Source organism: Myiozetetes cayanensis, unplaced genomic scaffold (genome assembly GCF_022539395.1).
Source record: "Myiozetetes cayanensis isolate MyiCay16 unplaced genomic scaffold, myiCay2020 scf29, whole genome shotgun sequence".
In the NCBI taxonomy this organism is placed as follows: Eukaryota; Metazoa; Chordata; class Aves; order Passeriformes; family Tyrannidae; genus Myiozetetes; species Myiozetetes cayanensis.
The window spans coordinates 4,444,024-4,471,063 of record NW_026087510.1 but is presented as its reverse complement, the minus strand read 5'-3'; the positions used below and the strand labels follow the sequence as shown (position 1 = coordinate 4,471,063).

Sequence of the window (27,040 nt, the reverse complement as noted above, 5' to 3'; positions counted from 1 at the left end):
TTTTTAACTGCTGCAGATCCACAGAAATCCTCACTGCTCCTGCCCTGCCAAGTCCTCTTCTCTCCTTGAACCCCCAGTGCCTCACCAGGTAAGTGACCGAAGAGGTGGAGGAAGAGGCAAAGGGAATAGCCCTCGTTTTGCTTTGTGTTTTTGGCAGAGGTCCTGAGGAAGGATTTGGAAGGGGTCTGAGTCCTACATAAGCTGGTGGAGATCCCACCAGCACTGGGAACTGCAGCTGTGGGCACTGGGGTAGACACAGGAATGTGGGTAACTGGTTTTGGTGGTTCTGGGGTGACGACTCTGAATGGCAAAGACATTCCCTTGGGAAAAGGAAGGGACCTGTGGGTGAGTCTGCTTGGAGGAGGCTGGCTGGTGGTTAATATGAAAGAGCAAATAAGCAAAGATGGACTTTGGATGATTTGGGGGGTAGCTGTAAAGATCTGGCTATGAAAAGGTGGTGTGAGTGATCAAAGTCCCCTCATCAGCTCATTTAATTTAGCTCTGAAAGTAATTACCTGCAAGATAGAGCGTTTCTCTCTTCTACTTTGCTTGTGCATCCAGTGACGGTGATGAAATTCCTTGCAGTGACTTTGACCAGAGGGAAAGGGTAACTCTGCCCATCAGGAGGAGAGGGAGGCAAGGGAAACAACCCAGTGACCTAGAGGTGTATGTGGGGGCAGACCCAGGAAAAGGAACTGCAAACTGCCATTAGAAGTGGTAAGAAGTAAGTCTGGGCTCATATGTGACACTTGCAAGTCCACTGAGTATCTGCTAGTGAGGAGCTGCAGCTTGAACAGAGCAGGAGAGACAGCACAGTGTGGCCAAACGCCTGCTGAACAGAGGATAAAGCACCCACAGTTCCAGAAACCCCATCAGGGTCTGATGGCCACTAACTGATTGAAAATAGAGAGCTGGGCTCTTCTGGGCACAAAGTGCCACTGATGAATTCAGTATAAATAGGCTCCTCTGGAACTCGACACCGCGCTGGGAAAATCAGCCCTGGATCAGCTGCCTCGGACAATGGGCAGGTTTGTGCATCCTTCAGGGAGGGCTTTTTTTTTTCCCTCCCCTCCAAGGGGGAATCTGCTGTGCTCCATTTGAGTTATTAGTCTGGTTTTGTGGCAGGACTGCAGCATTTCATCCCAGAAAGCGTTCCAGGCGGCAGAGGAGGATCTGCAGCTGTCTGGGGGGGACGTGTGGCAGTCCATCACCAGCACAAAGGGCCACACAGCAGAGGCTCCCCGGGAGCTCTGCTGAGCCCAGATCACTGGGAAAACGAAGGAAGCTTAATTAACAAAAGGCTTTCTCCTCTGCTGTGTTTAGGTCTGCAGTTATCAGAGCGGTTCTGGCAGTTCTCAAAGACTGAAATGACAGTAGTTGGCTGTAAAAGAGATAACTGTCAGATTAGCTGGGACATATCTCTGCTGAGGTTTTCTATATCATACCTATCTTGAAGCATCTCCATGTATCAAAGGGACTAGTTGGCCATTTGCCTCCACAAAGTACCCTTTCCAACGTGATAAATAAGGCTCTGTTACAATGGAAAGACATAACATTTCTTGTTTCTTGACTCAGGCTGTTTTGGAATAGTGGTTTTTTGCACTTTGGTCAATATGTAGAGACTAATTTTTTCTGTTGTTTTCGGTGTCTTGTGTACTGAGTGAAGGGTGCAAGGGACAGAAAATGTGTGTTGGGGTGTAAAGGCAGGGATGCTGGCAAAGCTGGAGGGTGAAAATGCCACCAAGGCACAGCAGGGAGAACAGAAGATGCCGTCCTAGGACACTGCTGTGGCTGCCCCACGCTTTGCTCAGGGTTATTTGTGGCTGTGGTGGCCCCTGTGTCCCAGCAGCAGAGCTATCACACCACCAGCTTGCTGGCCCATGTCAGACTCTGGGCTAAGCCTGCATCCCTTTCCTGCTTGGACTTTGTTGACAGGGAGATAAGGATGAAGACCTGCCAGGCAGAGGAAGGATGGGGCAGGCTTGGAGGCCACAACTGGGGCACCAGCAACACTCGCTGAGGCTTTGGGAACATCCCTTTGGGCCTCCACTCTGCTGTAAAATGGGGGTCACCTGAGCTCTTCCCAACCTCCCCATGTTTGCTAAATACTCTGTCAGACAACAGAACTGGAGGAAATTCTTTGGATTAACGTGTAGGACTGGAGGGGGCCTGGCAAAGTTTAATCTGCTCATGTTTGCAAAGGACTCTGAGAGCGGGTGGGGATTTGCCAAGTGTTTGCTAACATTAATGGTTAATTATTATGGATGCTGGCAGCCCACAGACACAGCCAGCATCGTTCTCCAGGCCTGGAATGGAGTTGTTACACACATAGGATGGGAAGAGGCAGCTTCTCCCTCTGTTTTGTCCTGTTCTCCCAGCCAAAGCCCCATTCCAAAATCAGACAGCAGTGGCACTTCTCTGTCTCATCACAGCAACTAGTGACGAATCCAGGGCATTTGGCAGAGGGAGAAACAGCCATTTCCATGTCTGGGCTCATTCCTGTCTGCTGGTGCCCTTTTTGTCTGGCTGAACAGGATGGGAATCATGGTCCAGAATGAGATGTGTCCGGAATGGGGCAGCAGGTGGGTGCCAGGCAGTGCTGAGCAGCAGGGGCAGATCCAGAGCTGGCTGCAGAAGGGCACTGAGCACAATCCATGCCCAGGTCTGCTGTTCCTGCTGCTCAGGCTGGGTCAGTGAGCACCTGGAGATACCACACTGAGGGGTGACAGGAGCTGGCACAGCAGATCACCTGTGGATTTGGGGGTCTCCCAAGCACACCAGGTTTAGCTGCATCCTGCAGTGAGTGCCCAAGAGAATCCACACTGTGATGGAGAGGGTGAGAGAGCAGCCAGAGGAGCGAGCCAGCCCCGAGTGTGTGGGATTTGATTTGCCAGGCATAATTCGATGGCCGGTCCCATTGCAGCAGTACCTGAGGAAGCTGCCTTTATCTAATAGAAGCCATCCAGAAAATGAAATCAACTGCATAAAAGGCTCAAGGTCCATTTGGTCCTATGAACATGCCCAGCAATTGCCAAATTAGGAAAATCCAATAGATCTTGAAGCGACACCGGCACTGATTTATTTTTGGTTTCTGCGTCCGAATGAGCAGCTTCAATTTCTGAAGTTTGAAAGCTGCATTGTCCCAGTCTTTTTGGCCACTGATAATATTTTAGAATTATGACTGTGGAGTAATGTTTGCTCTGAAAGGTAACTTTAAGGTGCATTAGTCTGGGATAATTGACAGAGGCTGAAGAAGTGATTTGGGGAGCGCTTGTGCGGAACCAAAGATCTTAGTGAACAGTTACCTTAAATTAATGGTGTGGGGAGAAACAGCTTGGAGTTGATCGGCTGGCAGGGGTGCTAAATGAAGTCAGGCTCTAAAGTTATTAGCAAAATATCTCTGAGACAGATCTGCTGGGGATTTACAGTCTGCTTGAGTCATATGGGGCCAAATGTGCAATGTGCTCTGAGCCCACGGGACTTCCCTGCTTGGGAGGGAGCAGGGAGTGCTCAGTACCCATCAGGATTAGGCTCAGGTTAGGCCAGAGTGGCTGACAGGGCTCACACCTTTAACTCCCTCTTAATCCCCACACGGAGTGAAAGGTCGTCTCCCAGCACTTAGTAAATCTCCAATTTTATTTCTCATTATTAAATCATGGAATTGGCCATAAATGTTTAAATTAAGCGAAGGGAAAGAGAGATTTGTGAGAAAATTGAAGTCTCTTTGAGGGGTTGAAGAATAATCTCCGGGGATGAAGAAAAGTTGCGGTTGCTGGACCCGAAAGCGAAAGGATCAAAAAGCTACAGAAACAGAGTAGAAAATTGCTTGGTTTAAATCCTCTCCCTCCCCCTCAAGCCCCTGGTGTTTTAAATATAGGGAAAAGTATTCTGATAAGCAGCAGAGTCTCCCAGATGCTCCTTCCTCTGCTGCTGCCACTCTCTCTGCGTGTGAGCCAGGGAAATTCGGTGACCTCGGTGTGTCCCTGTCCCCAAGTGTGACAGTGACACTCCTGCCCTGGGTACAGCAAGACCTTTTGGAACATTGTTAGTGTGGATTGGGAATTAATTGGGTTTAGATGCCTCACTCTGACTAGAATGAAGCCTGCTTTTATTACTTTTTTTATTTTATTAGCGTAATCAGTAATTAACTGTTTGATTTTTCGCAGACTCTGTTTGGATTCTCCATCTCAGGTAATTTTTCAGGTGTACATGCTCGGGTTTTTTTTAGCCTTCAGACCAAATGACAGTGAAATCAGGGGAGTCTGTGGCTTTTATTCTGGATGTAACACTGGTTCCCTTCTGGCCTTAGGATGTGCAAACCCATGAGCCTGCTCAGACCCCTGTGACAGTGGGTGACGTTAATTAGTGGTGAATTAGAAACGTGAGCAATGAGGGAAGGATTGAGACTGGAAGGTTTTTTTGGTTTTTTTTTTTTGAGGTTGTTTTTCTTGCTGAGGTTAATCAGGCCCAGCTCTGAAAGTATGAAAATAGCTTGGAATGGGTGGTTCTGTCACATAGCAAGGACATGCCAGTGAAGCAGCTCCAGCACTGGAGTATCACTGTTGGTACCCCCTGCACAACCAGACAGGGGAGGAAACAAGGGAAAAAAAGAGGTGATTCCAGTTCCCATGACCTCTTTAACCCTGGGGAGGGGGCTGTGGGAAAAAGGGGAGCCTGCCAGGGAGGGGCCAAGGGTGGTAAAAGCTTCAGCAAGAGGATACTTGTGTGCCAGGGAGGAGGAGACTGAGCCCCAGCAAACTTATTTCACTTGAACAATGAGGCAGCCAACGTGATAAGCACATTGAATCTGGGTTAGTTTGGGCCTGAATTCAAACTGGTCCCCGGAGGTGGAAGACTATACTGTGTTAACAATTCCCTGACCTGTCCAGCTCTGTTGAAATGGGCTCTGAAGTCGGCCAGGCACTTTCTCACACTTGCAGTGCTGACCCAGTGGAGGTTTCCACAGATATCTGTTCTCTCCAGTTTGATCTGTAACTATAGAAAGCAGCCACTGAAATGTGTTGCAAATCCAACTGTGGCCTGTGGTGCCAGTTACCAGCTAAAGTATGCTCTGTCTGCCTTCTAGCAACCAAACAGCACAGGTGAGCTGTGCAAAAAACAACACGAGGATTGTCAGGGAAAGAGTGTGACCTGTGAATGCAATGGAATTCTTTATCTCACTGAAACAGAGACGAGAAGTAGGGGAGGAAGGAAAACCAAATGGAGACAAAGCTCTCTCCAGAATGTATTAAAAGAACCAAGTGAGCCATTGAGAGCACGTGGGGGAAGTTTTTTAAAGGAGTGTTAGCAAGGCAATGTTCATCTGTGCTGGCCTGCACAGGAGTGAAATAAACACTGCATTGAGTCAACAGGGTAAAAAGAGAGAACACCAAAGTGATTTTCCCTCTGTTAGAGGGCAAACAAGGAAGGAAGGAAGGTTAGGAAGTCAGTCAGACTTTCTCCAGCAATATCCTGAAGACACCTGCCCCATGGTTTTTTTATTTAAAAAGCTGCTGTGCACCAATTCCAAGGAGAAGCAGGGAATGGGAGACAGAGGAGCCAAATTTTAGGAGTGGCAACAGCTTGGGGCACATCTGATTAGGTGACATGCTATGATTAAGCCTAACAGAGCTTTTAAGTTTGCAGCTGGGGCTACTGTGGTGATGTGCTGATGGCTCCAGCTCGGTCAATGGTTTGCTGAGCCATCCTCAGTCCAACCCTGGGGCTCCCAGAGTTGCCTCCGTGGCTCAGCATGAGTGGTCTGTGTCCCATGGGTGCAAACCCGTGATGTCAGTCCAAGCTGAGGCGGGGAACACACGGCAGAGCAGGAGTTAAGCCCGTCCCTCACCCCCTGGGCTGCTGCTGAACACATTTTCTGGTCCTCTGCCTGGGTAGCAGCCACAATGCTGCCATTGTGCCGTGCTGAGGTAACAGGACCGAGCTGTCCCGGTGATGTTACAGCCTGGGCACAGGGTGTGGATGCCCTGCAGCCCTTCAGCCATGACTAATGCAGCTCTCCTCAAACTCCCCTGCTCTGGCAGGGAGGACAGGCCCTGCTTCAGGCAGTTGATCATTCCCACCATGTCATCCTGGTCAGAGGGAGGCTCCAGCTCCTAAACCAATTCTTTTCAATTTCATTATTTTATTTGTAATTATTTTATTTACTTATATTTATTTTATTTTTATTTATTTTATTTTTATTTTTATTTATTTTATTTTTATTTATTTTTATTTTTATTTATTTTATTTATTTTATTTTATTTTATTTATTTTATTTTTATTTATTTTTATTTTATTTTAATTTATTTTATTTTTATTTATTTTATTTATTTTATTTCTTTTAATTTTATTTATTTTATTTTTTATTTTTATTTATTTTATTTTATTGATTTTTATTTCATTTATTTATTTTAAAAATAATTTTAATGATTTTTAAATAACTTCCCTTGTTTCCCTCCGCTGGACCCGCTCCAGTGTTGCCTAAAATGAAAGAAAAATTCTCAGGGCACTTTGTTAAGAGCAGGTCTTTAATTAAGGCCGTAATGGGCATAAAATACATTTAAGCACGAGCACACAGAATAACTGTGACAATTTTATAATACTGGCTCGTCATCATACCTAACATCATGGCCCTAAAACTGTACCCCCAGACCACCCTCAGGCCTTTCCCGGGGCTCTCTCTCTCCTCTCTGATGGTTTACTCCAAAGTTGTATCAAGCAGCGTGTGTGTGGTGTTCTCTGTACAAATCGGGTGTATTCGCCGAGACCTTTCCTTGAGAAGGACGCTGAGCGATTCGGCGCGAGGGGGTGGCGAGCTGTGAGGTGCTGAAAGCCGCACTAAAATCCCATATAATGACATTTTAAGGATTTTAAGGACCTCGAGGCACCAGGAGGTGCCCGGGAACGGGCGCAGTGCCCCGCGGGGCTGAGCAGAGCGGCGGGATCAAGTCCCCCCCCTCCCTCCCTTTGACCCTCCCGGCCACGTCTGGCCCGGGGACACTTTGGGGACACCGATGACGTCACGAGCGTCGCCGTTTCCGTGGCAACCGCGCGGGGGGGGTGTTGTTGGCGGCTCGGTCACGTGACCGCCTCCACCGCGCGGCGTCACGTGATGTTTTGGAGCTGCTTCCGGGTCGATGCGGGACGAGGCGGCCGGGCCTGGGTGAGGGGGACGGGGTGAGGGGGGACAGGGAGGGGACAGCGGGGCGACAGGGACACCCCGGCACGCCCCGGCACGCCCCGGCAGCGCGGCGGGGCCGGCGGGGAGCGGCGAGGCCGCCCGGGGCTGTGAGGGGCCTGTGCGAGGGCGGCGCGGGGGGGGCCCGGGGGAGGCCTCGGGGGGTCCCGCGGGCTGCCCGGGGGTGTTGGGCGCTCATCCCCCCCATCGGCAGCACGGGCAGGGGCCGCCCCAGCTCGCCCCGGGGGGGGATTTGCGACGACCCCCCACCACCACGGGAATTGCTGGGCCGGTGGTCCCAACCCAACCCCACCCCTTCTGGGGCTCCGTGGTTCTGTGATTCGCTTCGCTGTCTCTGGAGATCACATCAAAAATAACTCCCCTGAGCCGTGTCTCGGCAGGAGGACCGTCCAGCTCCTTCCAGCCCGGTGTTTTGTGTTGTCCCTCCATTCCCTGCGCTTTGTTTTTCCCCCGTGTACGAACGCGTCGGGACAGTGTTTGTTGTGTGGCTGCTCGGGATCTGCCCTGCAGGCCCTGGAGTGGCCCTGGAATTTCATCAGCGCGTCATTTGCGGGGCCATTCTCCTCCTCCTCCTGGGTTTAGGAACCCCGGGGTTATTTTGGGCTGTGGGTGGCTCCCCGTGCTGTCAGCAGGGGAACACTCAGGGACGTGCACCTCGCAGGTCACCCCCTGCCCTCGTGTTGACAGCATTCCCTCCAATCCTGTCATCCTTGCTTTGCTCCTGGCTCTGGAACAATTGTAGGGATTCAGGGAAGCCACTGATTACAGTGACTGTAAAAACCCCACAGGAGGGAACTGGAAAAGGTGACTGGCACTCCTTGGTGTTTCTGTCGTCTGACAGAGGCTCTGGTGTGCAAAACTGAGGCTTGGGGAGGAAAATGTTGATGATTCAAAGCTGTTGTTGTTAGTTTTACTTCTCAGCTCAGGATTGCTTTCCCACTGTAGCTGAGAACACCAGTTTTTGCCTCTGGTGGGATGTTAAGGTGAGTGGAATTTGCTCAGCAGACAGAGAGGACAGAAAAGCAGACAGAAAAGCCATGTGAAGGGCAGAGAGCTTTCTGCACAGGGGACTTCCAGGATTTCCAGACCAGGAGGTCTGAGTGTGTGTTTGGAGAGCACTGCCTGTCCATGGGATGGCCCTGAGCTCCCAAACCACTGTGGAAAGAGGCCTTTCAGCCCAAAGCCTTGGCTGTCAGTGCAGGTTGTTCTCGTACTGAGTAGAATATTTTAGATTAAATTTAAATGCCTTGTTCCTAACAGGGATTTCTTTTTTGATTCTGGATAGGCTGGTGACATCAATTGAGTTTGAGATATGAATCAACCCAGTTGTTGAGGGCTAAAAATAGTGTGGCTTGTTGTTTTTTTTTAAAGTGAGACCAATCCTTCCAACTGCTATTTGTGATATAGAAACCTTATGTATAAATTAAAAATTATAGCAGGCCTCAGTCATCTTGCTGCTTGCTCTACTGAAGATACCACTTTGTAGGCAGGTCAGCAGCCTGTGCTGTGCCAGGTCCTGTTTCCCTGTGCTGTTCTGTGTCGTGTTCAGATAGGAAGGGCAGGGTTATCTCCCAGCTGCATTAGGGCAGCTGCAGAATGGATTTGGCAAAACTCACCTTTTGGTCTGGCCAGACGATGTGCCTGGCAGTGTTTGGTGACACAGCAGAAAAGGGGACTTTGTAAACAGTTGTCTGAGCAATCTCTTGCCCACAAACAGCTGTTTTGCTCCTTCCCCCTCCTGGCTGCCCTGGCAGGGTGTCTGAGGGTTGGCTGTGGATTCCTCCCAGCCCTCCTGGGAGGTGCAGGAGAGGCCTTTGGCAGCCTGGGGCGTGTTGGAGCTGTCCTGTGAGGGCATGTGGGGTAAGGAGGGCTTGTGATGGTGTGTTTGTGCAGCTTGGGCCCTCTGGTTCTGGTTTCTTTTCAGGAAATGCTTTACTTTAATCTTGAATTTGAATTTGACTTGTTAGACTAATCCGTGCTTCAGAAATAAAACCCGTCACCCATCTGGCTGCTCTCTCTCCTGTGTTCTCAGGCACCACTGCTAGAGGTGATTATTGGTTTGCTGACTGGTTATATGCTCTGTTTTCTCTGCAGAAGTCCAAGAAGGGAGGATGGACCAGCCCAGTGGAAGGAGTTTCATGCAAGTTCTCTGTGAGAAATACAGCCCCGAAAACTTCCCCTATCGCCGCGGGCCTGGCATGGGGGTGCACGTCCCAGCGACTCCACAGGGCTCACCCATGAAAGGTAGGCTCCTGGTCCTTCTGAGCATCTGGGGGGGGAATCAAAGGAAAGGGGAATCACCCTGAATTGCCAAAAAAAGCACCATCACAATGTATATAATGTGTATTATAACGTGTTTCTTGGCGATGAGCTGAGAGACTGGGATGTGACAAAGTTGATGCAGTGGCTGAACTGGTTGCTGTGAAAACAAATGAGTTTCTCTGCAGCATAAAAGAATCAGAATCATGGAGGGGTTTGGTGCACATGCCAGTGGGGCCATGCAGTGCCACCAGCTTAGGTTTGATGCCTGCAGGGGCAGGAGCCCAGTGTCCACAGGAGGGGACAGATTTCAAGCACAGTGAAGAGTCACTGAACCTCCAGCCAGGCTGCTTTTGTGACAGGTGGCTCAGATGAATTTGCAGTGTGCTTGGTCTTCTCAAGGCACCAAATGCTTTCTGACCTAGTGCAGAAATCCCCTCTCCTGTGCTTCTGACCTTGTTGCCTCAAGGGAGTTCAGCCAGATGTGTGTCTGAAGCTCTGTGCTGCTTGTGGATGTCCTTGAGCCTCCCAGACTGCAGAATCTGTGTCACTGTCTCCTTTAAACTAGATCCATTTGACACCCTTTAGTCTTCCCTCAGCTCTGATGTTGGAATTTGGTTCTTGGATTATACAGAGGAGTGTGAGATTCACATTCATCCCACCAGAGCTGCCCCTTCTTTGTGCCACCTCTTGCCCATCGTGATCTGTACGAGTTGTCCAAACATCCACCAGGTCAATTTGTGTCAAAAGCAACCCCAAAGGGGAAAATAACCACAGAAATCAGCTGGGTGAAGTTCCCAATAACTGAGTTTGACAGAGGAGAGAAAAGAGCCTGAGTTCAGCTGAGGATAAAACGCTCTGTGTGTCACTCAAAAAGAACACAAACAGAAAATTGGCCTGATGGAATATTCAGTCAGTGCCCTCTCCCCAGGTAAATGAGCACCTGCTCACCTGAGCTGTTTGGGTGCTGGAAAGAGGGCACATCTTAAAAAGTGACTGAAACATGACCTAAAAGTACATCATGACCGATTCCCAAGGTGCAACACAATCCTTTAAAACCACTGATGAGCCAGAAAACTTGGAAACTCAGATCACTCCAGGTAATTGTCTGCTCCTGGAACCCTTTCTAATCGTGTAGCTGTCAGGTGTTAAGGAGACAGAAAAAGGGCCACCTATTTAGGAAGAAGCTGATTGTTAAATTTTAATAGATTTTGATACTTCTGAGAGGTGGGAAAGCCACGGTGTGTGTGAAGGAGTGTGAGAACTGAGGGCTTGGCTTGCCTTGCCGTGGATTCCTTGTGTTGGAATGGTTTCCTGTTACAAATCTACAGCTTTCTGTCGTGTTTTGGCCTTAGCACATCAAGCTGTGATTGAGGTCCAAGTCCTTGGTTGTAGAACAACCTTGAGAACATTTACCTGCCTAAGAAGGAATTAGAGCGAAACTGAAGCAGAAATGTAAAAGCAGAGTAGAGAGCTGAGCTTTCCCAGGATGTAGGAGTGCTGAACCCTCTACACTGAGCTTGGAAGGGGAAAGCTTAGGAAAGACATGCTTAAATACATCCCTGCTGTTACTAAGGGCAGGAGGAGAAGGGCTGAGTCTGGCAGTGCAGCAAATGCTCCACCTAGCCCTGTGTCCTATCTGCTGCAGCAGATGCCTGGGGAAGAGCACAAGCTCTGGCAAGAACTGATACGAGACACACCATAAATGACAAAGGACTGGCCTGTGGACAGAAATACGTGCAGATACTGAGTGGTACTGCAAGTGTAGAATCAAAAAGACCTTGTGATGATGCCAGTCATAAAACCCACGCTGACCCCGAGCTCCCTCAATCTGTGTCGATTCGGGAACAACCGGCAGATTTATTATTTTTTTCCCCACTTTTGGAGGTTCTGTCACTAAAATTCAGTGCTGACCAGGGGGCAGCTTCTCTTTTCCCCGTGTCCCAGATCGCCTGAACCTCCCGAGCGTGCTGGTGCTGAACAGCTGTGGCATCACCTGCGCCGGGGACGAGAACGAGATCGCCGCCTTCTGCGCCCACGTCTTTGAGCTCGACCTCTCTGACAACAAACTGGAAGACTGGCACGAGGTAAAAAATGGTGGCACCTGCATCTTTCTGATGATTGTCACTGTGGCTGCAAGCTTATGGAAGCTCTTTGTTCATTTGAAGGGGAGAGAGTTACGTTTTTAGTGGCTGCTTTCTCGTCTTTGAGGCTGATTTTTATTTACCTCGACAGCGACCGAGCGATAAATGGGGTGAAATTAATCCAGTTTGGCACTTCATTTACCTTGTGACTTACAGTCCTGGCCTGTGGGTGAAAAATATACATTTTTATGTTATTTTATCGTGCAAAGCACTGGAGCTGGCGTTTCTAACATCAAGAGGTTAATGGGCAGTGCAGTTTTTAACAGAGTAAGAACTGAGGGGGTCCAGGGAATGGCAGCTGATTCCCAGCTTTGCCGCTGATTTTATGATGGTGGGCGAGGTATTTATTCTCTCTCCACAATTAATTTCCTTATCTGCAAGACAGATTTAGTAACATTTACCACAAAGGGTATTTCTGAAGCCTCATTAATTAATTCTAAATGCTACTGTAAAATCCTTCAAAGCACTTGGGCGAAAGAAGCTCGATAAACGCAATGTAATGTGAGTAAAACAATCTCAGTCTGCTCAAGTGTCATTAAGTTCCTCACTGGATTATGCACTCCTTTTATGTCAGTGTTTATTGTTGGAAATAGGGGGGGAAAAGAAGGGGATGTCTTGTGGGGTTTTGTGTCAAACTCCTGTTGGTGTTTGCAGAAATGTCCCAGCTCAGTGGGGCTGACCTCACGTGTTCTCAGCAGCTGGGAGAGCTGCACACAACACTGGTCACTCATGAGCTCCATGTCTGGCACCCTGCTCTGTGTTCACCCTCTTCAGGCTGCCCTGGAACTAAAAACCTTCTGTGAACATTGGCCCTCTCCTGTGAAACAGGATTATGTTTTCATAGCCCATCCACAACTGATAAAAATCTCCCTTAAAAACTGCCCGTGATGGCGATTCCAGATCCCTGGGTGGCCTGTTCCTGTGCTTAGCTAATAACCTCATGGTCTAAACTATGTAATTTCAGCCTCCTGTGCTGCAATTTAAGCCAATTACTCCCTGCCCTGCTCTCAGCAGGCACAGAGGAGCATCCACTGCTGTTCCTTTATACCCTGAAGAAGGGCTTTCATGTCTCCTTTTATTATTTTAGCATAATACTGAAAAAACCCAGTTTTTCCTATCCCATTACATAGGCCAGTTTTGCTAAATCCTGTGTTTTTGTTGGGCTGATGTCACCCAGTTTGTCTGCTTAATTCCTGAGGCGTAGCACCCAAAACATGACATCACCCAGGACGAGGTGTGAAGCGAGGCAGGGTCATTACCTCATGTTTGCCACACTTGAATTCAGTCTCTGCATGAGGCAATCACCCTTTGCCAACAGCTGGGCCCAGTTAGTGACCTGTGTGTGTCCTGGTCTGCCCCATCTCCTCCCATCCCAATTGTTCTGTGGAGCAGAGCTCTCCAGACAGGTGTTCTCTGACTCATAATTATTTTCTGGACTAATGTCTTTCTCCCTGAATGTCAGTTCTTTGACTGTCCCTGAACTGAACTTCCATCCCAGGGGTTTTAGCTGGCTTTGCTTTGGCCTCTGGTCTTGTAGCAGCCTTTGCCACCCGTGGGATCACCCACAGATTAAAAAAGCACAGTTATTGTGGTCATGGAAAATGTAACGAGTGTCATTCTTCTACCTGCTGGCTTTGCATCGAGCTCTTCACTCACAGTGCTGCCCCAGGCACAAACTCAAGGGATGTGTTAAGGTGATGCCTCCCTGCTGAGAGAGGTGGATTTTATGACCTCTCCCAAGGGACTGACCTTCTCTTATCAAGCTGCTCAGGGAGTGTAATGAAGTGAACTGTTGAGGCAAATGAGCAATTAACCAATCCATCTTGATCAGGAATAGCTGCAGTATGAATTACAGGTAGATATCCAGAAGCTCTGTGTTTTTCCCCATATCATTCCTTCAGCTTGTGGTGATCCCCTTTTAGGAGGTGGGATATTATTGCCTGAGCTCCGATTACTGCCTGACACACATTGCTTTCTTTCTCTCTCTCTTTTTTTTTTTGTTGTTGTTTGTTTTCCCTCCCCATTAGGTCAGTAAAATTGTGTCCAACGTTCCCCACTTGGAGTTTCTAAACTTGAGTTCCAACCCTCTCAGTTTGTCCGTTCTAGAGAGAAGTTGTGCTGGGTCCTTCGCCGGCGTTCGCAAACTTGTGCTCAACAACAGCAAAGCTTCCTGGGAAACAGTGCACACCATCCTGCAGGAATTACCTGAGTAAGCCTGGGATGCTGGGTGTAGAAAAAGGGGTGTTTGCTGCAGGCAGGTCAAGGCTGGGTTGTTGAACTCTGTGGTAAGGGATGACAACGTCATTGATTAAAAAAAAAAAGGGATTTTTTTTTTCTTTGGCAGTTTGGGAACTGGCCAGGGGAATGTTTTACATTGTATTAAAAGCTGAATTTGTGTGGCACTGCAAAGCCTGGAGCTTCTCATCCGAATCTAAATGCCAGAGATGGATGGATAATCACCCAAAAATGTGGGAGGTGACCCTGTTTCCTGTGAGTCACTGCACCGTGAATGGTGCAGTGCATACCTGGGCCAGTAACTGAATGGGATGTACCTCTGTGGGTCTGGCCACTTGTCAAGTAATAGTTCATCCTGCTTTTCTCTGCAAAAGGGTTGATTTCTGTGGCTTGGCCATGGGCCACCTTGGCATTCTGCTCCCATGGATGTCCTGATTGGCTTCACTTTGATGACAGCTTTGTATGGCTTTGTGAGCAGAGCTGATGACAACAGAATATCCTGCGTGGCCAACCTCCACTTCCCTGGGACTGGGAGAGCCAGTTCAGTTGTCTGAAAACTTAGTGAGAATCTTTGGCAGAACCAGTGATGTGGGGGGAACAATTACAATCAGTGTTGTATCATAAGTGGGGAGCACTGGGAGCAGGTACCAGTCACTTTTGGAGTTGGTTTGGTGGCTTGTTTGGCACAAATGTGGAAGACAACCCCAAGCAATTTGTCACAAATTTAATCCTGGGAGGCCAGGGAAACACTTGGAGGGTTTTTTTAATCTCTGGAGAAGGTTTGTAGATGGGAGCAGAGATGTAGTGGAAACATTTCCACGTGGAGCTCTCAAAGGTTGCAAATCACTTTAAGGAAGTTGTGTTAAAATCATATAAAATTGAAATATCACTTGTCAAGGTGCTGACATGATCCTTCTGCCCCTGTGCAGCTTGGAGGAGCTCTTCCTGTGCCTTAATGACTACGAAACAGTGTCTTGTTCTCCTGTTTGCTGCCAGTCTCTCAAACTGCTCCACATAACTGACAATAATCTTCAAGACTGGACTGAAATTCGAAAGTTGGGAATTATGTTTCCATCCCTGGACACACTTATTCTGGCTAACAACAACCTCACCACCATTGAAGAGTCAGAAGATTCCCTGGCAAGGCTGTTCCCCAACCTGAGATCCATCAACTTGCACAAATCAGGTGAGAGCCTGGGAGCAGGATGGGTTTTGTTCTCAGGATGATCAGAGCTCCCCTCCCGTGTAGGTGACAACAAGCCCATCCCTGTGGGCTTTGCCAGCTGCTTTGGGTTGTCAGTCATTCTCAAAAGATGAGGCAGAGTAGTGTGGACTCCAAATGAGCTGGCAAAGGTTTTTTATGTGAGTGGTTTCCCCTCTGTTTCACATCCCTGCCTCGGGTGCTCCTGGCTGGAGAATGATAAATAAATGTCTGGCAGTGGAGGGGATGAAAGAATCCCGTCTGTCTTTTATTCCCTGTTTTATCTTGGGTAGAATGAGGGTCTGTGCAGGTGTGCAGCACATATCAAGCTGTCTGTCACCTGTGCTCAGTCATTAGGAACTCACCACAAAGCTGTGCTTGAAGCTGCTTTTACAACTTCAGCCCCAGAGAATTTTCAGCTCCAGAAAGAGAATGAGCCTTTGGAATATTGGGAAGAGCACCCTGTGCTCGGGAGAGCAGCAGCTCCAGGGCTGTGACGTGTTTATGAGGTGACACATGCACCACAAGCTCATCTGCAGGAGCACCTAATGCATCATCAGCTTTTGTTCTTCACAGCTTTGCATGCTGTGCAAGTGCTGGTTAAGTGTCAGGCAGGTAGCAGGTGCTTTATTAACATGCTTTACAATGTAAGCATCAAGGAATCCCTGTAATGAAAGCTTAAAGCTAACTAGAGGAGGAAAAGCCTGTTAAGCTGGATTTGAAAGCACTGTCTCACTGAGGAACAAGTGCTTCTGTGGTAAGTAGTTCTGCAGTTTTGATGCCAGGTATTTAAGAACTCCGGGTTCTGTGTTAGCTTTTTGATGTTTTGGGAGCTGGAAGTCAAGTAGAACTCCTCAAGGAGCATGTTAAACTTCTTGGGTTCTTTACACAAAGCTGCTGCACTCCAAAATTGTGTCGTGTGAAGACTCTGCAACGAATTATGTTGATCTCTCAGGGCTTTACTGGTGCTCAATCCTCAGGTTTTATTTACCCTCCCTGCTTGCTTTGTTATCCCAAATACCAGGGGCTGAAATCGAATTAAAGTCTTTTTCATTAAATGCCTGGATGGCTTCTGGGGCTGTTTTAGTGTTGGGTTGTGAGCAGGAACAGGACTCAAGGTGGTCATGAGTGCAAGGTAAAGCCACTTGATGGCTGTTTAGTGATGTCTGGAATGACATAAACCCTGATGAATTTAATACTGTACAGACAGCATCCCTTTATAGACACAGCCATCATAACTGATGCTGGCCAGTCCTCAGCAGCAAGGCCAAACACTGAGTGATCCATAAAAAACTAAGCCATGGAGATCATCTTTCTAGACTTGGAAAACAGCACAAGAGAATTTCAGCTACTCTGTCTTGTCAGCAAAACAAGGAGGGGTTTTTTCAGCACTTCATGAGCAAAAGGAACAGCAGTGGCACCTGTCATGTGTGTTCTTTTTGGCTGTGTCTTGGATACACAACGTTTTATCTGTGTTTGTTTACACAAACCTTTCCTTCTGAGCAGGTCTGCACTGCTGGGAAGACATTGACAAGTTAAATTCTTTTCCCAAGCTCGAGGAAGTGAAACTGCTGGGAATTCCTTTGCTGCAGTCCTACACCACCGAGGAGCGCAGGAAGCTGCTAATAGCCAGGTCTGTTCCTTCTTTGTTCTGCTCAGCAGGAGCTTGAGCTGACAGTGAACGGGTGGGAGCAGGTAATTGTGGGAAAAAGGAGTAGGAGATGGAGTTGTGTGTGAATTCAGAAAGATTTGGAGCTTGGTTTTGTGGTGTGGGGAAAGCGGGAGGAGCGGAAATGCTGTCTGACTTCTCTGCTTCTCACAGGAGTTTTTGGGTCTCAAACGTGCCTGTGCACGTGATGTGGTGAAATGAAAATGCTTCATTTTGAACGTGCTTGGAGAAGGTGCATGAAATTGGTGTCTTGCTTGCAGGTTGCCATCCATCATCAAGCTCAACGGGAGCATCGTTGCCGATGGGGAGCGAGAGGACTCGGAGCGATTCTTCATCCGATATTACATGGAGTTCCCGGAGGAGGAGGTGCCGTTCAGGTGGGAATTCTTTGTTGTGCAGTGGAGAGCAGGGGCAGGAGGGTGGGGGAGGCTGAAGGAGAGGTGATGTTACCTGGGAAATCCATGCTAACTGTTCCATCCTTCCTCCTGCCTTGGAATCCTCAGTCTGTTTTAGCTGAAGTCGTTATTTTGGTGTGTTGTCTGGTGACCTGTAGGATCACTCCTGAGCCAAATTCGGTCTGACATTCTCTGTGTCAAGTGCCATTAAACAACATGACTGTTCAGTTCATGACCTTCATTGTTTCCTGGCCCCTCTGATGGCTCCCTTCATAATCCACCTGTGTTTGGGAGCGCCCAAAAGCCCGGGCAGATCGTGCTCTCTGGTGCCAGGCCAGGGCATCTAATCCTCTTGACCATCTGGTGTGTGGAATGTGACTGGCAATGGGAAGCTGTCCTCTCGCTGTCAGGCCTGCAAATCACAAGCCTGATGGTTTTTCTTTGCCAGAAAAGTCTATCCAATGACCCGTTCATCTTGGTTAAACTAATGAACTTGGACAGATGCTGTTCAGTTGGTACCTTCTCTGTGCCAGCATCTACTTACTGCTCCTGTTGGGCTGAGGAAGGATCATGGACCATCAGGCCACTGCCTTGATGTGCCTTTTGCCCTGGAACCCTCATGTGCTTTTTGACAGCAGAGCTTTATGGGCCTTTTTTTTACAGAAAAGGGGTAGGACAAGGCTCTGTGTGTGACTCTGAGGGGACAGACAGAGGTGGGGACACACTGAAGGTCAAAAGTATGGCCTGGAATGGATGACAGAGGTGCAAATGGAATCTAGTCAGTGTTTACATGGGCTGGTCAGTGTTCCCCCCCCAACTTCATTCTTAGGTAAAATGCCTCCTATTTTCCTAAAGCTCTGGGTATGTGACCTGCTGGTACAGTGAGGGCATGGGAAGGCTGGAATAGGGGCTGAGGGCAGGGTGTTTTTTATGAATACTGATAGGTTCAGCGATTATAACATTTGCTAAAGGCATGCTGGGGTCAGTTCAGAGGCAAAGGGCACTCGTGTAGTCAGGGAGACAAGACAGCTGGTGATCCTTCTTGTGCCTTTTCCTGAGGACAAGTCCTGGCTTGTAATTTTAGAAGCCCTTGAAGCGTAAAAATCGGAAGAAATATTGGAAGCGATGGCAGCCGAGTCAGAGAATGCAGGGGAGAGGGAGGGGAGGCAGGGACTGTGAGCTCGTGGTGGTGCTCCCAAAATGGATTATTTTCCATAACATTTTATTTCTAAGAAAGCTGTTTCGTGTCTCTGGGCACGGACTTTGGGAACAGGCTGTGTGCACCCACATGGTTGCACATCCCCACACACCACTGGGGTCGCTTTCCAGGTGGCATCTCGTGTAAGAGATCACTAATATCTCACCCATCCCAGAAAACCAGGCTGATTTTGACCAGCCTGCTGAGGAAAATTACCTCCCCCTCTGGTTTCTTAACATTTAAACACTCTTGCTGCCTTTCTCGTGGTCAATGGCCCCTTTGTCTGAATCCCTTCATCTGTGCAGCATTTCCAGGAGACTCCTGCAGCTACTAAAGAGGGTTGTTCTGTCCTGGAGGGGTTGTGTGCCACTACAGGCTATTTTCTAGTGAGGCTGCAGATGGCTGACAGTGTCCCCAGTGCTGAGGGCTGGGTTTCAGTTCCTGGGCCCTTGGCAGCAGCCAAGGAAGGAAACCTGGCATTCTTTGCAGAGGGATTTTGTGTCTGTTTGTTGCTAAAGCTTCCCCTTTCTTTGCTCCCAGATCTGGTGTGGTCTCTCCAAAGGTGGTTTGTAATTAGGATCTAATCAGGACACACATGTTGTTGCTGGGGGGACAGCATCTGCATTGCAGTGCTGCCTGGAGCAGAGGGAGGACACACTGGAGCACGGAAAACTTCCCAGTGGGAGCAGCCCCCCTTGAGACTGCCAAGGTGCAGCTTGAGATAAGCTCTGTCAGGACAACCCCCCCACCCTGCTTTCATTCATGTCTTCCCAGGCTGCAGCTGGAAGGGATCAGGGAGGGAGGGGAATGGAAAGAACAATTTATCTCTCTGGATGCCGTGGGTTAGAGGGAGCACTGAGTGTACAATCCAATATTGGCTGTCTCCTGGCGTGACGTCGCTGTGTCTGTGGGTTTTTAATGACTCCTCTGCTTGTCTGAGCCACTGTTTATCTGCAGACTATCAGAGGCACTTTTAACCAGGCTCAGTTCTTCAGCATCCTCTGCTCTGGCAGCCAGTGTCTGCAAGGGTGATTAGAAAAGTCTCCAGGGTGCCTATTATCGGGGTACAAAAGAACCTTATAAGCAGTGTGCCTTCATCCCTATTGATCTGAGGGAAGCCAGTCACTCAGACTCCTGACTGTCTCTGCAGCTCACATCCAAGGGACAGACTGCAAAGCTGCTTCTGCCTTCCCTCGGCACAAGAAGATGTAAGACAGCGTTGCCTGACTCTCTGTGTGTTAACAGCACATATTTGGGTCATCTTAACCCACTCGTGGTGCTTCTCTCTCTCAGCTTGCTCGAAATTTGCCCCCCTCTTTATCCTCTGCCCACCATCAGCCCAGTTCACTGCAGTTGCCCTCAGTGCACCGATCAGGGCAGTGATTCTGGTTGGCCCATAAGAATTTTTTGCTGCTCTGTGGCAGCAGAGATGGTGAGAGTTAAAGGGCTGCCCCAGAGTGGGCCGAGGGCTTGGAGCAGCAAGGGGTGGGTTCCTCTCTCCCTCTTTCCCTGCTGAGAAATCCTTTTAAAAGGATTCCTCCTGAGAAAACTTGGAGGAAACTGTGCTGCAGAGAAACCCTCCCCGTTGGTGACACGTTGGTTGGCACTCGCTGTAGCTGCAGGTGGGTCAAATATGGGGGGAGTGTGTTGTCTGCTCTCAGCACTGATGGCTTTCCCAAACAAACAGCCCTGATCCTGTCAGCAGGATCCTGTGAGAGCAGGGCACCAGGCTGCCTTTGGCTGCTCTGCCCGTGAGATTTGGGAAATCCTAGTGCGTGGTGGCCCTTACCTCACTTCCCAGCAGACAGAGGGGCTGCTGTTCTCCAGGAACATTCCTGCCTCCGGCACGACTCCCTGGGGTCTCCCAGCCTGCCAGGTCCCATCACTGCTCGACAGGGGCCGTGACACGGCACCGATCGCATTCAGCTGGGCCTGGGATGGGGAACAAAAAGCGCTTTCTGTGCTGGGCAGAGCGGAGGGGCTCTGAAATGTTACCTTTCCTCAGCAGCTCTGCCTTTGTCATTTCACTCCCATTGTGTTTTGTGCTGCCATTCTGCCTCTTTCCCAGCCAGGCAGGGAGATGCAGCCTTGCCTGATGGGAGCAGTACCTGCTGAGGGAGAGACAGACTTTCCATTGCCAGGAATGGCTCCCTGGGATGGACCTTGGGAAGAGAACTTGGCTCCAAGGAGAAAGTGACAGTGGGGTGTGTGGCTCTGCTGGTAAAAATCCCATCTTGTTTTAGAGTAGGTGTGAAGGATCAGTTGGCAACAAGTCCCCTTTTTTGTTGTCACCTTGCAGTGGCTCACCTTGATTCGGTGATCTTGGTGATTGTCACGTTTGGGACCTAGCTGGCCCTTTGGAGAACAGCAGGGGTGTCTGACAGTCAGGTAAACCATGAAGCCACAGAGACTTTAGATTCCACAGGGAACCTAAACTGAGGGCTGTGTCCTTTGTGTGAGCACTGGCCTGGTTCTGGCACTCTTTAGTGAAGTGTTTGCACTGGAGCAGGAGCTGTAAAGTTGTGTGTGGCTTCCTCTCTTTCTTCCAAGTATCTTTTCATCATCTTGCCTGAAAAATTCTGGGTGCTCTGTGAAGTGTCCTGCTGACAGGGGACAAAACAGTGCTCATACCATCCAAATTTATTCCTAGGGAACCAAACTCGAACGAGGGTCAGTGTGATCTCATGTGAGGAACGTTCAGAACTTGTGAAACGTGCACTGTGCAGCTTGCACCATAATTGTGGCACTGTTGGCTTTTCCAGGTATCACGAGCTGGTCACCAAGTACGGGAAGCTGGAGCCCTTGGCCGTGGTGGATCTGCGGCCTCAGAGCAGCGCCAAGGTGGAGGTTCACTTCCAGGATAAGGTGGAGGAGATGTCCATCCGCCTCGACCAGACTGTGGCAGAGCTGAAGAAGCACTTAAAAACTGTGGTGCAGCTGTCCACGAGCAACATGCTGCTCTTCTACTTGGACCAGGAGGCTCCCTTCGGCCCCGAGGAGATGAAGTACAGCTCCCGAGCGCTGCATTCCTACGGCATCCGGGATGGGGATAAAATCTACGTGGAGCCCAGAATGAAATAACCTCTCTTGGCCACACACATGCCCCCAGCACACCCACACACACATGCATTAAGGAGTTTTTGCAAGGTTTTTGTTTCGGTTGGTTGGTTGAGGTTTGGTTGTGTTTCTGTAGCAGGTGATTTCTTAGCCCGGAGGAGGTGCCCTGACGTGAGAACCAATGCCCACCATCCACTGCAGGTGACCTTGAGGTGACAATTGACTTCAGTAGGTGTGTTTCAGTGTGGGCAATACCTTGATGTTTCCTTTGATGCTCCGGTATACTCGTGATTTGGCGTGAATGGTCAGTTGTTCAAGCTAAGGAATGCCAGGGTCCATAAGGGAGACAACAGATCGGTGCAGAATTTGACCTGTTGTTTTCTTTTCCTAAGTTTTTGGTGTTTTGCTCCACCAGAGCTCCCTTTGGCCTCGCTACCCGACTGTGGCTCGAGCTTGCTGAAGTATTTTCTTGCAGCTTGGTGCTGTCTCAACCTTTCGTTGTGCTCGAGTTCACAGACAAGATCTCCAACAGTATTTATTCTGCTTGATTCAGAGCTCAGGTACTTAGTGCATCCACTTCACTCCGCTGGTTTGGTTTCTAGGAGTGCACAAAATGGGGGAAAGAAAGAGAATTTAGCAGAAAGAAGCTTTCTTTTCAGAACACACGCCCTGCATCCACTTGTTTTGGGGGGGAAAAAAGGAAGTTTTGGTGGCTGTACCCGTCTCACACTGTGTCTGCAGCCTGTAGCACTGGCAGGCTGGGGGCAAAGGGACCCTTGGGCATGCTGCAAAGTGGATTTTGGAGTGTGGTGGGATGGGTGTTGCGTTGCAAGGGCTTTTAGAGTAACAGGTCAGCGAGGGGTTGAAGAGCTTCCCCCACTGGCCGTCATCCATCCTGATGCTGAAGAGATCCTCCATGCACTTAACCTTGGGCCAGCTGGTACTGAACGTGGAATGGCTAAAATTCCTCTCCAGGGAGGAGAGGAAGAGTGAAGTTGAAGTTTGTGTTTGTTGCTGTTGCACCAGAATTCAAACCTTAGCACTTTCCCCGGGGCCCCTGGCTGGGGGTCCCTGCTTAGGGTCGGAGCCAGGACAGTGTGTCGGCTCGGACCAGTTCCTACAAGTTGAGTAACAAAGCAACCAGACTCATGTTTGTTGTTCAGCAGGTTTTCACTATTGGCTTCCCCCACCTTGTGCTGCTGCTTAAGTTAGCCCCTGTTTTCTGCTGCAGAGCAGATTCCTGTTCAGTGAAATCCTTCTTCCTTTCTATCTCATTTCCCTTCCCTGCGTCTTCCCTTGTTCCTCTGCTCCCTGACAAGTTGAAGACTTTTCAGATTTCCTAGTTACAAGCAGCTGCATAAAAGTTTTTGAAGCTGTGCAGTGAGGGCTCTAGTTACACATGAACTCCTGACCTTAATTTTGAAATGCTCCCTTGTCCCCACGTGCACTTTCTTTCCCATGATGCTTCTGTCCACATCACCAAGCTCCTTTGATATCCCTGGAGTTGTGTATTTCTCTTCATATTTCACCTAGAAAGTGGGGTGGGATAGGATGGGGAGGGAGTGAAGTGTTATCTCATAGTCTTCAGGTTCAGGATGTGGGGATAGTTCAGAGGGGGGAGTAGTTCCTCATCCAAAGTAAGCATTAAAAACAGGAGGATTTAAGACAAATTATTAATGTGTGCCTCACCCCCCTGCCAAAAAAATACCAATTTCTTGGCCCCGTTGAGATGAGCAATAGGAAAGGGAGCAAGACTTTCCACAGGTAGCATAGAGACCACAGCATGCACCTGCAGGGCTGTGGTACCTGTAAAACTAAACAGCAGGGAGGTAGTGGCAGTGTAACATAAAATGATGCTTTTATAAGCTAGAGCTTTACTGAAGATGTATTTTCCTTTTTGGGCAGTGAAAGTAATTTGCTGCCTTATAGCAGAACTCTTAAGCCAACACTTTCTGTATGATATATATACATACCTACGAATAGGAAAAGTTGTGGTTAATAAGATATTTTGTTATAAAGCAAAGTTTTATGAAGATATGGTTGTTTAATATTAGAAGCCTATTTCAGCCCTTGACCTCCAGTGTAAGTAGGTTGTCCCTGAGTCGCTGCAGTGTCCGAGGTAAGCGACCAAGAGGGATGCAAAAGTATCTCTGACCTAATTCTGTAGAGCAGTGGTTGCCTCTGTGGGTGTATTTATGGCACTGTACCTGCTATTAATGAGATGCTGTAGCTCTTGACCAGCTTCCTCAGCACAATTAAGTGTCTCGGTTTCAGAGAAGGGAATAAACAGAGACCATTAAAGAGCTGAACGGGATGATAAAGAAAGACCCAAGGATGTGCTTTTAAGTTTGTTTGCCCACTAAAAATTGGCCTGTCCCTGGAGGGAATGGTGCCATCACTGCACCAGCTCAGAACTGTCAGTAAATCCTGGTTTTATGTGTGGCAGACCTGGTGGGAACTGGAAGATGGGAAAGGAGAAGAGCTACTGACACACAAGGTCAGCAAGTGCTGGGGATTTGGTGCTGACACCCAACCCAGCTCCCCTGGTCGGGCAGGTCAGAAGTCACAGTATCGACATCACCGCTTACTTTGCCACTTCTCCAGGGTAGGGTTTTTTTCTGGATGATGTTCTCAAGGCATTCACCTTGTGTGCAGCTTGTGGGACGCTCGTGGGGTGGAAACCAAAGATCTTGGTTGTCCTCCCGAGGAGAAGGAGTCCCATCCATAACCCAGAGGCAGTTTATGTGTCCAGGTGATCGGCTTCGGAAAGTAGGACCAAAAGGCACACAACTGATGGGGGGGAATACCCCAGATCCCTTTCCTTTTGTAATACCTGTTGGGAAAGGGGGTGTGTGCCAAGTTAGTGCTTAACAGGGGCCATGTCTTGGGGGAGAGAGGAGAGGGCTCCGAGTGGGAGAGGAGGTTTGGGATGCTGAGAATCCCGCAGGGTCCTGACGTGGCAGGAGGTTTGATTTAAACCCGTGCGGTGTCAGGAGGGGCTGTGCCCTGGTGAAAACATCCCTGGCTCTGCCACATTCCTTGGAGAAAAGCAAAATAGATGTGCAAGCTTCCCTAGCTTTTGTGTCCTTCTATCTGAGGGCTACTTTTTGTCAAGAGCTGTTTTGCTGTTCCTGCTAGTTCATGCATTTAAAGCCTGCCCCGGGCAGTCTGCGCAGCGGGCAAGCCCCTGGCTCGCCGGGAATTAGGTGACAGCTACATACCAAAGTGTCACACGGCTCCGTGTGCCGAGATTGGATGCTGCGCTCTCGTGGGTTTTTTTTTTGGATAACGTTGCTGTTGACTATCGGTGTTTTGACCAGATGTTTCAGGCGGATCGCTTAAGGGTTGGGCGATGTTATGAATATTCATTCATGGCGTGCCGGCTGCCCCTCTGTTCTCCCGCTGGCGTTTGTAACGCGGTTTTTTTGGGAGCTGCACACATCCTAGTGGCAGGTGAGAGCGTGGCCCAGGGTGGCTCGGAGGAGCTGCCCCTGGGGAGGGGCTCCCCATGTGTCCTCGCCTCCTCGGGTCTGGAATCTCTGGCACTGGCTCTGCCTTCCCGGTTGCCGTTGTCGCTTGTAAATGAGATTCTGTAGGTTCTGTTCGTGTGCAGATTTGAAAATGCAAACGAGGTGCTGGAAGCAGCCCAGAGGCTAAAATATGTATTCCTGGCAGCTGTGCCTCCCTCGTTTGGATGTGGCACTTCTGTAGAGAGACGCCTTCCCCAGAGCAGCGTTTGAGGGGCTTCAACCATCTCGGGCCTTTGCCTCTGTGATTGCTTTTCCTGCACTTACTGGAAATTTCAAATATAATTTAAACATGAAGATCTGTTCTTGCTCCCTGTTAATGTTGCATCCATGTGTAATTTCAAAGAAAAAGAACTGTAAGTCCATCTCGTTTTTTATCCTGGTTTCTCTCACGGGGGATATTCTTCCCGCTCCCATGACTTGCCTTTGGTTTGCTCGCAGACTTAGCGGTGGAATTCAGGCCAAATGGGTAATTGGTTTGGATCAGTTCAATAAACTTATGTAAGTTTTTACACAAAAAAAAAAAAAAGGTGTCCTGAGCTTTGCCCTTTTGTGTTGCCCTTGAAGCAAAACGTTCCCCTCGGTCTGACCCACGTGTTTAACTCACACCTTTGGTGCAGTGAGAGCTGCCGAGGTGTTTTTGTGCTGCTGGTGTTTGTGCTGAGAGCTCCAAGCACAGCCACCTTCCCTGTCATGGTGCTTTCTGAAAGGAGAAGGAAGATCTAGTCCTCTCCTGGACTGTATTTCTCCGTGGCCGTGATTCATCTCCACTTCCAGGTGAGGAACGAGGCTCGAGTTCACTGTTATCTGCTCCCTGTCCTCACTGGGACTGGCCTTGGGGTTAAAACAAGTTCCATCCTCGTGGCCTGCACCGAACAACCCTGGGGAGAGGCAGGAGGAGGAAGATGTCCCTCCAGATGGGGCAGAACTCCTGGCAAACTCCTCTCCCAGCTGTGCTGGGTCCCTTGAAATGGGAATGCCTTTGGTTGCTCTGCCGAGATGAAGCAGCCAGAGAACCTTTTTGTCTCATCTTTTGATGCTTGTTTTTTCTTGAGGTCAGGCATGAGAGGCAGGCAGTTTTCTGCTGGAAGGATTAAAAAAAGAAAAAAAAAAGGTGTTTGGTCATTCAGCTCTCATGTGTGTCCAGCACTGCACGGTGGGAACATCCCCTGCCAAAAGAAAATAGTCTGAAAAGACAAAGTCCTCCCCAAAGAGACAGTGAAGCCTAATCAAACTCCATCAGTGTGGTCTTGCCCAGGACCAACAGGACCAGAATATTAAACTGACAAAGGAGCAGAGGGAAACCAATTTTCACCAGTTTTCTCTGTGTTACAAAGCAGAAGGAGAAGAGTCAATTGATTTTCCTGTGGCTGGTGATGTTTAAAATGTATGGGAGGGAAGGGGAGAGCCAAGGGTGCATGGAGTGGCAGGCTGGAAGTAATGGGTCCCTTGGAATATCAGTGCTGCTATCCCCTGCCCTCCTAAAATAGTTGTGGGTTTAGAAAAAGTGTACAAATGAAATTAAAAATGAAAGATTCTTGTTAGCAAGGCCACGTTTGGAGGATGAAGAGGAAGCAAACTCCAGGATTTGCTGTGGAGGTGGTTTGTTTCCTGGTGCCCCTGATGTGCTGAAGGAAACTGCTGATGTAAGATGCAGCACTTTGGGGGTGAACTTGTTAAACACACTTCTAGGAACTCCCAGGCTCTTGGGGGAAAAAAAAAAAATCTGGGCTTCTCTAGTTCTTGCTGGGCTGCTGGCATTCCTGTGCCCTCACAAGGGGCAGGGAGAGGCTGTGCAGGGAGCACAGGAGGAATAAGTTAACTCCTATCAGGGAAAATAGGGAAAATAAAAGGCACCCACCCAGAGAGTCAGAAGGGAAAATCGTTGTGCCAGCAAGGAAAGCCTCCCTGGGAGATTTGGAGAGAGAACACTGGACTGGGTGAGTTTTTTTTCCTTTTCCACCTGTAAAAGCAGTTACAGAAAGTAAAGCAAGACCTGGATGGCAAAGTAGCTCCATTGAAAGTTCAGGGCAGCGCCTTTGAACAGCACTTTGAGCCTAGCACTGCTTAATGCTAATCCTGTAACTTTATATAGATGGGCTTTTTTTTTTTTTTCTCCTTTTACACAAAGGAGGAAGGGGCTCAGTTCTTCTGAGG

The 27,040-nt window shown here is 49.0% G+C and overlaps 1 protein-coding gene across 2 annotated transcripts; it reads left to right on the top strand.

Annotated features, from left to right (window-relative positions):
* TBCEL (tubulin folding cofactor E like) lies at nucleotides 1-25,371 on the top strand. Of its 2 annotated transcripts, none has more exons than XM_050322925.1 (8): nucleotides 1-88; nucleotides 9,293-9,442; nucleotides 11,405-11,544; nucleotides 13,629-13,810; nucleotides 14,766-15,022; nucleotides 16,544-16,670; nucleotides 16,967-17,083; nucleotides 21,062-25,371. In XM_050322925.1, exons 2-8 carry the CDS (start codon nucleotides 9,310-9,312, stop codon nucleotides 21,378-21,380), a joined length of 1,275 nt encoding a protein of 424 aa, XP_050178882.1. In that variant the 5' UTR covers nucleotides 1-88; nucleotides 9,293-9,309; the 3' UTR covers nucleotides 21,381-25,371. The 2 variants fall into 2 exon arrangements, with proteins under 2 accessions (XP_050178882.1, XP_050178881.1); XM_050322924.1 differs by lacking the exon at nucleotides 1-88 and adding an exon at nucleotides 7,061-7,162.
* Nucleotides 25,372-27,040: the final 1,669 nt, after the last annotated feature.

Bases quoted from the DNA above. Each gene is read 5' to 3' on its own strand.
- TBCEL (XM_050322925.1), top strand. From the start codon at position 9,310: ATGGACCAGCCCAGTGGAAGGAGTTTCATGCAAGTTCTCTGTGAGAAA. The intron at 9,443-11,404 runs GTAGGCTCCTGG...CCCGTGTCCCAG, and splicing joins ACAGGGCTCACCCATGAAAG to ATCGCCTGAACCTCCCGAGC. The intron at 15,023-16,543 runs GTGAGAGCCTGG...CCTTCTGAGCAG, and splicing joins CATCAACTTGCACAAATCAG to GTCTGCACTGCTGGGAAGAC.